At 50.2% G+C, this 14,381-nt stretch overlaps 2 protein-coding genes across 2 annotated transcripts; both read right to left on the minus strand.

Annotated features, from left to right (window-relative positions):
- Positions 1–575: 575 nt before the first annotated feature.
- Positions 576–2,671, minus strand: TMEM41A (transmembrane protein 41A). Its single transcript, XM_032193307.1, has 5 exons — positions 2,531–2,671; positions 2,290–2,443; positions 2,034–2,195; positions 1,335–1,473; positions 576–1,023 (listed from the first exon to the last, which is right to left on the minus strand). Exons 1-5 carry the CDS (start codon positions 2,626–2,628, stop codon positions 803–805), a joined length of 774 nt encoding a protein of 257 aa, XP_032049198.1. The 5' UTR covers positions 2,629–2,671; the 3' UTR covers positions 576–802.
- A 249-nt stretch (positions 2,672–2,920) lies between these two features.
- LIPH (lipase H) lies at positions 2,921–13,991 on the minus strand. Its single transcript, XM_032193245.1, has 10 exons — positions 13,940–13,991; positions 9,506–9,873; positions 8,687–8,795; positions 8,493–8,594; positions 7,943–8,032; positions 6,850–7,017; positions 5,831–5,926; positions 4,765–4,876; positions 4,028–4,201; positions 2,921–3,005 (listed from the first exon to the last, which is right to left on the minus strand). Exons 1-10 carry the CDS (start codon positions 13,989–13,991, stop codon positions 2,921–2,923), a joined length of 1,356 nt encoding a protein of 451 aa, XP_032049136.1.
- Positions 13,992–14,381: the final 390 nt, after the last annotated feature.

Here is a 14,381-nt window from a genome sequence, read left to right on the forward strand (position 1 = left end):
ATTATTTTTCTCGACTTGCTACTTGTACCTCTGCACCTCACAGCACATGAAGTGCTGTTTTCATTTTATGACAAAACTACTGAATAGGTACGGGTGGGGAGAGGGCTGGGGGAGGAAGGAACGTAGCCCGAGCTGGGAACTGCTGCTGTTAGAATGGCACTGAAAAACAGCCAAGGCTTCTGCTGTTGCAGCTCAGTGAAGCTGTGTGCTGAGGCCTCGTAGTTGCCTCCAGCCAAGGAGGGCTGAGGCTGGGCAGAAACACTGCTGTGGGCGGCAGCTCTCTGCCCCATCAGTCGTGCCCGCTGCACCAAGGGCAAAGCTGCAGCCAGAGCTGGACGTGGTGGGAGGCACAGGAGCCCAGGGGCAGCCTGTGACTCGGGCTGGCAGGGAGGCCACAGGAGTGAGGCGCTTAGCCTCCGTGTTCAAGGACGAGCAGGGACTGCTGGCCTTCCTCCAGGGATGCTAAAACTCCCCCTTTCTACCCCCTCGCATCCCCTTCACCAACACGTTTGCAAGAGGCTGGCAACACCCTCAGGCACGCTGCAGACACAGCCTGACTTAAAGGACCCAGGCAATTTACCTCAAGTGTTCAGAGTTTCATTATAGAGAATTTTCAGTGCAGATACATGCACAGTAAAACACTGATTAAAAACGAGATTATACCTCCTCTTAGATAAGAAGAACAGTAAAAACTGCAATTGTCCTTGGTCCACATGGGCACAGAGCATGCAGAATATGACCCACATGGGCAAAGACCCACAGCTTTTGAGAGACAGTTCCCCAACAGCTGGGGCCTGAGCCATCACATGCTCTTCTTGCCATTGAGTAACGGAGCATGCTGGTCTTCATCCAGCTTCAAGTGCTTCTTGCTGTATTTCTTGATAAGGGTCCCTGGTATCAGTGCTGCCACAGCCATCGCAAGCAGTTTGAGCAGTGTGTCCCAGGAGAAAATGGCATCCAGAGAGTTGATTTGTGACAGAATGGCTCCTGTCTGTACGCAGATGAAGTTATAGGGTGTAAGACCTGGAAGAGGCAGAGCAAATAAGCCAGTCAGCATCCCCCTTGCCTCCATGCAAGAGTGCAAACTTAGCTCCAGTCACATCCTTGCCCAAGGCCGGACGGGTCTCAGTAACAGAGCAGGGTGTGATACAGAACTGTACACGCGCTTGCTCAGTGCCCTAAGATGAGCAGCACGAAGGCAACCAGGTAAATGGGACAGAGTCACAGCCACGACCCTGCTGCTCCACCTTCCCCTGCCCTTGGTTGCTTCCCAGGGCTCGGTGATGAGGAGGGAGGCAGCGTCACGCTGTCCCCTCGGGCTCCCCCGACCTTACCGATGAGAACGGAGAAGAAGAACTGGGACACAGGGATGTTTAAGATGGGGGCCGAGAGATTCAGAAACCAGTTCGGTGTCATGGGGAACAGCCTCAGGAACAACAGGAAGAAGAACAAGCAGCTCCTGTTCTCTTCTACCTGTCAAGAGAAACGCTCTGAGTTAGTTCTGTTACTTAGCAGTAACACCTGAGTTACCACACCACTGAAGTTAAATGTAAGGTTTTTTTTTTTTTTTTTTTTTTTTTTTCTCCTCCACCATTCCACAACAGAACATCAGTGTGGAACTGATGAAAAGTGGCAACTTCACGTATGCCTGGGACATACACGTGTGTCTGGGAGCCCAGTGGTGAGCCAGCCCTTTTCACACAAGAGGTGAAAACAGGATCTAACCTGAATGAGAGATCAGGCAGACACCAGCAGAGCCTCCCCTGGCTGTGGGACAGAGCACAGGGTTGTGAGGCAATTCTGAAACACAGGGCCTTGCCCATTGGCCTCTTGTTTTACATCAGATTTTCCTCGGGAGCTGGCATTTTCCACAGATCCCCTCTGCAGACGGGCCTGATCCCAAGGGCGCAGCCTCGCTTACACTGCCGAGGCCCCTGCCCGACCCGAGGCCCCCCTCGCACGCTCGGCTTTGTACCGAGCCACCCCAAAAGCAGCCCCGAGCGGAGGGGCCTCCTGCGGCACTGGCCGCTCACCTTCCCTTGCAGCAGGGCCACTTTGTCGGGGAAGCAGTAGACGACGAAGCGCTTCCCGAAGGCGCCGGACAGCAGGTAGCAGCAGGTGGCTCCCAGCGAGGTCAGGGCAGAGCACAGCACCAGCCCGGTCCACGGCCCGAAAAGCGCCCCGGCCAGCACGTTCTGCGGGAACACGGCTTGGGGTGAAGGCGGCCGAGACCCAAATTCCCCCAAATTCCCCCCCCCCGGGGGCTCGGGGGAGGCGCCGTCGCCCTACCAGGAGGCTGGAGCCGGGGATGGCGAAGCTCTGCTTGTAGAGGTAGGCGGCGCAGAACAGCGCCAGCGCCGCGCCGCGGTGCTCCCGCTCGTAGTCCCGCAGCGCCTCGGCCAGCTCCCGCAGCTCCTCCAGGTCCGACGGGAACCGCAGCGGCCTGGGGGGGGACAGCATGGGGCAGAGCATGGGGTAGAGCAAGGCACGGGGGGAGAGCCGAGCCCGCAGCCCGGCCCCCGGCACCCACCTGCGGGCGCTCCCCGCGCTCAGCCGCGCCGACAGCAGCCACAGCGCGGCCGTGGCGGCCGCGAAGACGAGGAGCAGCGCGGCCAGGCGCCGCCACATCCCGCTGCCGGCCCGGGGACAGCCCCGGGACGCCGCCGGGACCGGCCCCTCACGGCCCCGCGCGCAGGCGCCGGGCCCCGGGGCGGTGCTGAGGGGAGGGAGCCGGGCGGGCCCTGGGTTAAAGGCTGCTGGGGCGCCGCCGCCTGCACGGAGGGTGCATGTCAGTGCTTCACGGTGCAATGAATGTTTGTATTGGCACGAAACACGCGAGTCGCGCCCTTCTTTCGTCCCCCCCGAGGTCCCCCGGGTGGCCGTGGGGGCGGGCTGCCTGCCGCCGCCTCGCCGTCGGGTCTCAGCGCCTGGCGTGGCACGGCACGGGCCGGAAGGTTTTCCTGGTGTTCTCCGGCAGGACGAGGTCGTAGCGGCACAGCTGCGGTCTGCGGGAGGACAGCAAGAAGTGACAAAGCCGCCCTTTCCCTGCCGTTCCCCCAGCCCAGCCTCCCGCTGTGTACTGGTGTCTGTAAGGTAGGTCACGTTAGCAAGGCAGCGGGAAGGCTCCTCCACCAAGGTGAGGTGCAAATGTTACAGAGGTCAGGGGTACCTTGAAAATATTTTCATTTTGCTGTACGTTCGCCTTTGCTTTGCCTTGTGTGAATAAAGAACCCACTGCACCAGCCGGCGCTGCAGGATCGGCTGCCCGGGTCCAGGGGCAGCCGCCACACGGGGTGTCCTGCCCGCTTCCGCCTGCCTCTGTCTCTTTTGCTACACTCTTTTCCCTCTGAGATGCATGACCCTTATTTTAAACCAAGTTTAAAGCATCTATGGCCTGATGTTCACACACTGTCCTCGTACCGCAGGCTCAGCCTGAGAGATTCCATGCTCGGTGGACTCAGGCAGATTGCCTCCCTCAAAGGTGCCCTAAAAATAAGGGGAGTTTAAGGGCTTCACTTTGACTGCAGAGCAGGTGGAGGTTAACAAGGTAAGTGCTCTGGGACATGATGGTCAGCAGCTCCCAGTCACTGGGACTGCAGGAATAAATGAATCTTCCTACTTGACTGGACATAGAAATTGACTGATATAAGATGTGTATTTGAGACTGCATATCTGTGTTTCCGCGAGAGTCACAATTGATTTCAGTCCTGAGTTCAGGCCTGGGCAGCTTCTCTGTAGCTACACAAAGGTCGTGATCCTGACCAAAGGTGAAAATGTCAGACCACGTTGAGGTCAGACCACGCGTTGTGTTTTCAATGCAGTGAGATAACCTCTGTGGTCAAGTAGGTGTTCAGGGAGTTGCGTGCATGCGTGCAAGGCAGAATTTATTCCCAAGATATGTGCACAAGAATTATTAAATGTGAAATAAATGAAATTCTTCCAGATGAACTTGCCAGGCCAAGAATCTGTGAGATTCATTGCCTTGTGCCCAGTTTGCAACAGGAATGGTTTGTAAAGCAGTGCTTACCTTTCTGGGTTTGTAAGTGACCGGAACCTCATTTGGAGAATCCTGAGTTTGTATTTCGGGCCAATGACAGATCCCGTGGAAAATGTCAAGGAAATTCTTTTTACATTCTCAAAATCCTGGTCAAATCCAATTAGCAAACTGATCTGGTTGTACTGCTGAAAGGCTGCAGCTTCTCTAAAGACAAAGCGGACGAGGTGTCAGGGAGTCACCAGGGGAATAGCACGGTTTTAATACTTGCAGTGTAATATTAGACGCAGTGCTGGGGGAGGAGGACTGAGCTAATGACTGGTTTCAGGCTTTCAGGAAGTGGGTACGTGTTCAGGTCTCTAGCTTTCAACCTGCTCAGCTACTTTTTGTACTCAGTTACTTGGGGATACAGCGATCTGATCCCCGCTGTCCTGGGCACCCAGAGCTGAAATACGGAGCTCTCCCTGGAGAGGAGATGTGTTTTTCCTCCTGCTCTTGTGGAAGACCAGGACAGCCATGGGATTGCTGAGATAGCTCATGGCCATCCTCAGGTTGACTACAGAGGGCCCAAACCAAAGGGCCAGGCTGGCGGTGGTGTGCACCGGGGAGCCTGTGGAAATCACCTTGGCCCAGGCAAGGCCCAAGGCCTGTGTGCTGTTGAGCATCAGCAAAAACTGGAGGAGGATGTCTTGCTTCCTCCCAGGTCCAGTTGTGCTGAGTCGTTTGCTAACATTTGAACATTTGTGGAACATCAGATCAGGGAGACTTACGGATTAACTGTAGATTCTGCCTTCTGCCCAGCGTCATCAGCTAATACCACGCTGAAGGTGCCTCTCCTGGTGTCTTTGTTCCACGTAATGATGTCCACAAAGTAGTGGTAAACTGTGAGGTGAGACAGAGAGCACGCAGTTAGGCTGCCCCACGCCGTGCTCATCCAACACAGCCTGTCCCATTCGGCTCTAGGACCTTTCTCCTCCCTGCTTGCCTTCATCCTTCGGGGATATGTAACAAATGCTCAGAGCCATGGGATGTGGTGTGGGTGGATATGGGTGTGGGAAAGCCCCAGGAGAGGCACTAGAGCTAGGCTTACACCGGTGGCACGGCTTTCATCACACCACCTCTCACTCCCTGCCTTCCGCGTCCATGTGCAAATTGCATTTTCTTTCTTTTGTCCCTGTCTCCCTGATAGAGCATGATCTCCTCTGCTTCTGTTCTCAGCAGCCTTCATTTGTCTTCTTTGTCCCTTCTTTGGATCCCTTTGCCATGGGGCAGAATTGTCTGTTCTTGACTCTGATCTGTAACTCACCCAGTTTGCTTGCTGACGTCCCTGCCCACAGGTTTGTATGCTGGTGATCATCATGGGTGAGAAGAAACCCTGATTTTCACTGATTCCCCCTTGCCCTTTCCCTCTGACCATCCCTTTTGCCCAGGGCAGCTCAATTTGCTGGCTTAGCTGGGAGCATGTTTTTACCTCTCACCGTTCCCACACACACCTCTTATCATGCAAGCATGAAAGAGCGTCAGGCTGTTTTGAAACAACCACACTTTAAAGCTTTGTTCACACGTTCCCAACAAATTTCCTAGCCCTGTAAGCAAGACGAGCCTGCTCTTGCACTTCTCTAGCTAGCGAGCTGTCGTCTTTCACAGCACCAAGTATGTTTGCAGTTAGGGAATATAATGGCAGGACTGCAGGTGGACACAACTCTATCCTGCAGCACTGGCTTTGTTTCTGAAGTGTCGGGTACAATGCTGATAGCAACCAACCATCTCTGCTCTGCTGCTGCTGAAGGAGGCAATACACAAAGAAAAATCATTTCAGAAATCTTAGTCACTTACTACAAAATGGCTCTTTGTCCGCTGTATCAAAAAACATGTTTGTCACTGGATGGCTCTGTTGTGTTAAATAGCTTTTCCACTTGTGGGCATAATAGCCTATAGACGACAGTTTAAAAATGAAACAAGGTTACAGCACGGGTATATAAGCAATTAAATTGCTGAAAATAACAAGGCAAATGTTTAAGAAATACTGTATCACGGTTCAGCTGCAAGGTAGCACTGTGATGCATGCTCCTATGCTCCATAGACTTACTTGAGGTCTTAATTTTACTTCTGTAACTAAAACCAACGGTGGGTCAAAATATACCTGGTTACTGTTTGGCACCTATTTTCAGATCCGTCTTTTTTCACATCGGATATCCGTGGTCTAGAAAGGTCTTACAGCATGGAACAAAAATAACCCCCCAGCTTTGCAAGGTAATTTCTGGAAGCGTCAGGTTTTTTTAGCATCAAAATTGCAGAAGTGGCAGCCTGAAGCTGGGCTGTTGCCTCCAGGCTGGGGGGGTGCTTACAGAAAAGCGGAATACCCTTTGTTCACCCCTCCCTGCCATTCCTGTGGTGGTCAAGAGGGCTTTGGGGTGCTGAAAGTTTCTTAGAAAAGAGTATATTTTAGCAAGAGCATGCCCCTGCTCCTCAAACTGCAGCTAATGGGCTTTAATTAATTGCTGCTGTGACTCTTCTGTAAAGATCCCAAGAGTTGTTTTGGCTTTTCTAGTTCTGGATCCTGTGCATGTGGATTTCTGTTGTAGATCATAACATGATGTGTTTGTACAAAGTGCAAGAGAAGCCTCTTCAGCCTCTTGCTTGCAGCAGAGGCTTGCCCCTCTGCAGCAGTCATGGAAGGATCACCCCCCAAAACGAGCAGAATGCACATGCGCTTGCAAAGCACCCTACGTTCTGTTAGTCCTTTAGCAAAACATTTGTACCACTCACACAGCTGGAGTAAAAGTTAGAGTAAGGCTAGGCAGCTATGTCAGGCATGTGTAGCCCCGATGTATTTACATTCCCCGGATCCTTACCTAGGATGGGGCATGGCATAGGCTGAAAAATTTCACAGCTGGTGCATTTGCCATTCCTGTAGCTTCTGTACGAGTCACACGGGTATGCCGTGATATTGCAGCTCTTTTTCAGGGATGACATGAACAGGAAAACAGACCTCTGGTGGTCGCATTTAAAATACTGCATTCCTTAATCATACAGAGAAGAAATATTTCATTACCGGTCCTCGTGCTTCAGGAAATCAGCATTAAGGCACTAGAAAAAAGGACACGCCAGCAGACAGTCACCGACCAGTCCGAATGCAGCAGGTTGAACTGGGAAGCACTGAGCTGTGGCAGAGCAGTGAGTGGGCACCAGCTTCTCTTTGAGTGCACTCAGCTCTGTCAATGTCTCCTTTCCTTCTTGTCTGTTTTTATTTATTTATTTTTATTTTTTAACAACATATCTGCTGGTGCTGCCACTGCAGTTCCAGAGGAGCCAGCTACAGAGCCTGCCCCATCTCAGGTGTTCTCCTCTTCCCTCTGAGCTGACACAACAGGCGGGTATTGCGTTTCTTTTGCACAAGACCTTGCCATTTTGTCACCCAGCATTGTCAAAACCCGTTCTGCTGCTGAGCTGGGGAGGAAAAAAAGCTTCCTTGTGTTCAAGGCTAGGGCTCTACCTGCCAGGCTGCCAAGGAAAGCTCCCTGGATTCAGTCTCGCAGTCTGCGCTGTGCTCCTCTTGAACCTGGTTTCTGAACAGTTCTTGTCATTGCTAGCTAGTCCTTGGGTTTTGTGTGTATTTTAAGTGGTTAGATAATAAAAAACCTCTCTCTTTTCTAAACATAGTTACAAAATGAAGGCACAAATTCACCTGATATGTTTTTGCATGGAAAATTGATCCCACCTGCATTCGTGACACCCCTGACCGATACGCCTGCCTGGTGTGTGTCAGCTAAGCCCCCGTTACATTAGTATGCTGCAGCAGTGCCGGGAGGAGATTGCTTTCATGGCTTTCCCAGAAAATGGTTTTCGCGTATTTTCTAGCACTGATGATGTTTCTGTGGCCTTCTCCTCCTTCCTGATTGGAAACGTTTTGTCAGTGTGTGTGCAATTCCAGGCAGAATTAGTTACCAGAAAATATTGTCAGTGGACAGCCGGGCTGGTCGGTCCCACCATTGGGGTAGAAGTCTATGTGGCCCAGGGTGTCCGCGTAGCCGAGTCCTGACCAAAGAAAGCATCAGGGGAGGGAATATTAAATCATAGAGCACAGAAGAAGGAAACATGAGAAACTAACTGGAAAAAAATAATAGTTTTTCAGCTCTAAGATGCCTTTTTGTGGGAAAGGCTGGGGAAGGAGAGGGCTGAGGGAGATGCCGGATTCGGCCTGGAGGATGCACCCTCCTGCACTGGTGCTCAGGTCCTTGCGCTTCGTGGGCTGTGAGGCCATACCTGCTGTGAAACAGCAGCATGCCTTGAACTGCAAGTAAAAGGGCAGCTCCCGAGGGTGTGCCAAGCACAGTGTGGGCAGCAGGGGACCGCAGAGCCCTTCCCAGCACCCCTGCACTGGGAGGGATGGGCTAATGGGGTGGGGATCACCCTGGCAGAGCTGCCGCCTGCCGCAGGCCCTGCTGCCCATTGCTCTCTGGGTTTCCCTGCAGCAGTGAGGAGAGGTGTCGCTTACCGTCGGTGTCCGAGTGGATAACATCGACAAACTGCGCGTCAGTGGGGTCCAGCCTCTCGCTGGGCGGCTGCCCTCTGTACAGGGGGCCTGCTGGGTCAAGGCCTGCAGCGAAAAACCGCCACGGTGTCGCCTCAGTGCTGGGCTCGCAGCGAGCAGCAATCCCCAGAGCGAAGGGCTGCCAGGGCAAGGCTCACCTGTGATTCTGCCGAGGTTACCGTCAAACATCTGTCCCACGAAGCCGGCGATGTGTGCTCCCAGGCTTACTCCTACCATGTGAATGGAGTCGAGTGATGCTCCTTCAAGCTGGGATTTAAGAATACCCACAGTCACGGGTGTTGGGCATGTTAAAGGCTTAAAAACATCAGGAGGGGGAAAGCAAACACATCTCCCTGCTTTTCCCACACTTGCCAGTGGTGTGTCCCACTCCATGCAAATATTCTCCCTTTTGATAGCCCCAAAGCGCAACCGGCACTTGTATGTGGGGCCTCTGTGGAAGCTGTGAAGAGAGCAGCGCAGGCAATGGTTGTATCTTCCTGAGGCTGTGACTGAGGCTGGACAGGAACAATTATTCGTGGACCCCCTGAATACAACTCCAGTTGCCCTCATGTTGTTCCTGGAAGGTGTTAGCAAGTAGAAAGATCCTAAAGGCCCGCTGTCATAGCTGCCTGTGCCTGTGCAGCGCCTTGCAGGAGCTGCAAGCTGTAGCTGATCCCCATGCACTTACTTTGGACATCCAGAAGGTGGAAATAGAGTTTGTATGGACAGGAAAACAGATCTGTGGGGTTTTGTATCTAGCAATGTAGGGACTTGGAGTGTGAACTGAATACTGCAGCGAAATGCCATCGTACCGAGTCCAAGAGCAGAATTTGGCACTGCCGTGTAGCTACACTTCCAAAAAATGAATGCATTCCTTTTTAGGAGGTTCTTTTCCCAGACACGCTGCTGTTTTTAAACACTTCCTTTGTGCCCTTTACATATTAACAACTATATCATAGTGTGAACGTTCAACTTACCAACATTTCATCAATAAGTTTCTTCAGAATCTCAGCAACTTTCTTGCTGTTTCTGGAAGCCGTGCTGTAGATGATGGTCGTTGCCCCCTGGTTCCAGTCCACTACGATGATGTTCATGGCTTCCGCAGAAAGCAGGAGCTGCACCAAGCCAGGGATCCAGACCGGGGCAGAGCCTGTGGGCCGGTACCCGTGGATAATGAAGGTGGTTTTCTTGGTCAGATCTAGATACTTGGAGGCTGTAGAATTGAGCTCTTCGGCACAGTCTGGGTTCTGCCTGGTGTACAGCATGAGCTTCACTTTCAGGTCGGTCCCTATCAAAGCGTTGCTGAAGCTGAGAGCTGTGAATGCAGGACATGTCTCCCCGGGATCTGAAACGAGCACAGTGTGGCAATCCTGAGGTTAGCACCAAAGGGCTTGCCTTGTGGGTTTGCCTCTCCACATGGCTTTCTTGCCATGTTGGATCAAATGCAGCAAGTGTACCTGCTGGGAGCAGCGCTCCCTGAAACGGCCCAGTCCTACTCCCATGAGCAGCATGGGCTCTCCCAAAATCTCATAAGGGTGAGGAAGGTATCAGACAATGGCACCTCGGATGATTGCTGTATTGGTTTCAGAGCACGCCCAGATGCCTTGGGCAGGTTCTAGGTTAAAGAAATATCCTCGTATTTTGTTATCAGAATGGTTTGGGGTGGAAGGGACCTTAAAGACCATCTCGTTCCAAGCACCCTGCTGCAGGCAGGGACACCTCCCACTAGGTCAGGTTGTTCACAGCTCCAGGCAGGAGCTGACAAGCTGCATGGGATCTTGCTGTTGTGAGGGACAGCTCAGTGCTTTGCTGGTATTTGCAGTTGCAGCCTGCTGTTTCTGACTGTGAAATGGGACACCCTTTGTCTGCATAAGATAAGGTACTGATACTGCTTTCTACACAGCTGGAGAGTTCCCGAATTTTCGGTAAGTGCTGCTTTTCAGGACAGTCTCTGCTGTTTGAAAGCCTGTCTTTGTTCACTGCTTTTCCAGCAGACCACCAGCTGAGCCTTCAGAGTCCAATACGATCTCCAGCAGGGCACTGCCAGGGAAAGGAATAACAGTCTCCAGACAGATGCTGCTGCTGAAGGCCCTCCCAGGTTTTGTAGCTTCTTTCTGGCTCTTTCTGGCTCACAGGTCTTTTCCCCCCAGTCCTCTTGTTTTTACTGAAGAACCTTGTGGGAGAGAATGTTTCTTACACACACAGCCTGGGCTGCAATAATTGTTCAGGCTGCAGTTGCAAGAGGGATCTTCTGGATTTTTGCTGCTTAAAAGGGCTGTGCAGCAGGGTAGAAGAGGCTTAGAAAACCTGCAGCTTTGAGCCAGTTGTGCTCGAGCAGGTGTCCAGTAGTCCGTGCATTTTAATTCCTAAATGATGAATCTCTCATCATTTCCACAATAAACTTTCCTTCCTTTCCTCCTATGGAAATAGAAGCATGAGAGTGATATAAATGCTGTGTGCCCAGCACATAAAATAATCTGCTCAGTTGCCATAGTTCTGCTAATTACTTTGAAGAAGCCCCAGGAGCTCCAGAAATAAAAGTTAATAGGCTAAGAGGATGTTGCAGTTATCTCCAACTGGATATTTTAAATTACTACTATAAATTCAGAAATAAATTTTAACATTTGAAATCCATGGAGTCCTTCCTGTGTAAAGCCTATGGTAAAATATGAATAGCAGGACTGGAGCGGTGGGAAATGAACTCAGCCAGGGCCAGTGGATTTGAGTTGAAATCAGTGGCCTCTGAACTGGGGGTGCTCTGCATCTGTAATGCCTCAGTTGGGGCTCCCAGCGGCAGGATGGGCCGTGCTTGCAAGGGTAAAGGTGAGCCGGGTGCTTCTCTCCTGGTCCGTGTGCTCTTGCTGCTTTTTTGCAGTGCCAAAATGCTCCAGAGAAACAGCATGCAGAGTTCTCCCCTAAGACTGCTCATCTGGAGATCTCAAAGTAACAAGCAGAGAAAAATTATCATTTTTTGCTGATACGCAGCAGCATGTACAGTGATAATCAGCAACTGTCCTCTAGGTGCTACTGCAGCATCAAAGAAAAATAGATATTTATTTTTTTTTAAATAGTTATTAATAGCTAGATACTGTTTGAGTTCTTGTGTAGTATTGTTGTATAGTATTGTTAATCATCTTTACTGCCACTGAGGCTGTAGTAATGCAGGCAGAAATGCTGGACAAGAATTATTTCTACATGGTACAAGACTGCACTGATTGCTTAATTTGTTCCCATGTCTCCCATGTTGTGCTGAGACTTGCCCAGGGGAGCACTGTGTTGTCACCAGAGCAGCCCAAACCTTCTGGTAAAGAAGAGCTTTTAAAGAGCTGATCAGCATTTGCTAATACCTAATACAGGAAGCGTTTAAAAAAACACGCTATATCTGCACCGAGTCTGTTAAATTTGCTCTAGCTTGATTAACAAAATCAGATCCGTGCTAATTGTGGGGGAAGACCTGCCAGCTTCTCTTTGGCAGGCTGGTGCATATCCCCGAATCATTCACCATGTGTTACAAAAGCTGCTACACGAGGGCAGCCGCTTGTCCTGGCTTTGCTCTTCTTCCAATAAGCACGAGAATCCTACCCAAATGGCTGGAAGTGTCTTTGAAACAGACCTGATTTCTCTGATGGGGCAAGAAGCTTACTGTGATTAACTCTAAATGAGGGTGGTGGAAACTCACATCTTCACGCTGCGCTTAACCCGTGTCCAGCAGACCCCTTCTCCCCAGGAAAGGTGAATAAATGCTGGCAATTAACCCAGTGTCCCATTAACTTGCTTCCTGGCCATTAGCTTGCCGGACAGCCTCAGGCAATTCCTTTTCCTCCCTTTGCTCAGTTTCCCTGTGTGTAAAACAGGATGGCAAATGCTGCTTTCCTGGGCAAGGTGCTCTGATGCCTCGGGACCTGTAGCAGGGGGTATGCCAACATGATAAACTGCTGCTCCTGCGTGGGGGCTGGACATCTTTTGTCCTGAGCATGAGATCAGCCTCCCAGGCGCTTTTGCAGCAGGAGGGACACCTACAGCAGATCTGGTCTTTTTTGGAGACCAACTGCAGGTGGGAGTTTTGCAGTCATGAGAATGGTGCCAGGCAGACCCCATGGCATCTGCTGCAGGCAGTGCTATGTAAGGCTTGTGCTCCCCTGCAGATGGTGTTTGGAGACTTTGTCTTCCTTTTGTCCTGGATGTTCAGCCTATGGCCAGGCGGGGTTTACAGCAGTGATGTTTTGGGGCTGGCACCTTGAGGCTTTCTGCACAAACAGAATACTGATTTATTATTATTTTTTAACTCCACCAGTTTGTCCTCTTGCAAAGCGAAGTTCCAAAAGGCTTTCACATCTTTGGGTCAGTGGCGATTCGGTCAGATTTGTGCTTTTCCCAGCTGTGATCCTTGGGACAGCAAATTGCTACACGGAGCGCACAAAGGGAGTCGCTTACCGGGTCAGCACTTGTGCAGACCTCATCCAGGTGTGCTGCTGCTTCTGCACCTCTCTGCAGCTTCCCTGACTTTCAAACCCACATCACCTGGGCTTTACCATTTGTTTTAAAGGACCGGTCTTATGCATCAGTACTGAAGTCCTCAGTTTTAAGCACTACCACACAGCCAATCTCAGCAGCATTACCGAGATAATGCTGGAAATACTGAAAATACCGAGCAGCATTTTACACACCACCGCTTTCCACACAGAGGGTGTGCCCTCCACCTCTTAAAATGGTCTTCAGTATCTTGCTGGGTTTCCTTGGTGCTTTTTCACACAATTCTCTTTTCCCACTTATTACTACATTGCCTACAGCGTATCCTTCGAAATAAGTAAAACGAGACCCCCAGGATTACTCCAGGGAACCTGATGAAATATGAGCTGGTTTTTAAAAGAATACTCTGGTTTTTTTAATCCTGTTTGTTTTCCCTACAAAACAGAAAGCTATAGCTTCACTAACCGAGCAACTTGCTCCCATGTGTATGCTAACAGAAGGCAGTACATTTGTTTATTATTATACAGGTTGATTCTTGATGGGGCTATGAGGATATCAAGTGAAGTTTAGTGTTCATAAATGCTAATTCATCCTTTGCGTCTGTCATATAAGATGCTGCTGAAAAGAAATCATCCTTCTCTAAAGATTTCAAATGGCATTTTCAGTGTCGATGGATAGTACTTATATAAGAAAAATGTTTACAAAGTAAAGAAAAGATAATAAAAATAACTTCTGGTTTTACGTTTGGAACTTACATCTGACTACATTCATGAAACTGGGATAGTTTGCTTTGCCAAATAACTAATAGTAGTGAAAAATCGTACATAGTAACTTCATAATGCATCTAATACATTATAATGCATCTATGATACATTCACGTATCTGCAAAGCAGAGGAAGGGTTATATTTGACAAAAACATTAAAAATGTTTGATTTCCTACCTGTTTTCACCCCATATGAAAGGTAGATGAACACAACACACAGCCTCAGCATATGGACTCCCACATGAAACTTCTACAGGTAGAAGATTTTACGGATCCCACAGTTTCTTTGGCATGTACTTGCTGTCTCTGACAACAGTTTGCTCTCTTTTTCTGCCAGTAACGTAGGTGTGGTGAAAGGAGGAAGTTACCAGCCAAGAAATGAAGACCAGTTGCTAGTTATACAACTAAACCTTCTTTTTAAAAAGGTGGGGCACCTTCTATTCTATCAGGATTCCTTATTTTAAATACAGTTTGCCCTGGGGAGTGGCTAATCAAAGACACAAGTGGTCTGGTATCTCATTGTAAGCAGCAATCCGACTACATGCGTTGAAATGAAGGAAATGATTGCGTGCCTATTTGTCTTCCGCAAAGAATGTCAGAAGGCAGCAAAGAACGTAGG

This window comes from Aythya fuligula, chromosome 9 (assembly GCF_009819795.1).
Source record: "Aythya fuligula isolate bAytFul2 chromosome 9, bAytFul2.pri, whole genome shotgun sequence".
Classification (NCBI taxonomy): domain Eukaryota; kingdom Metazoa; phylum Chordata; class Aves; order Anseriformes; family Anatidae; genus Aythya; species Aythya fuligula.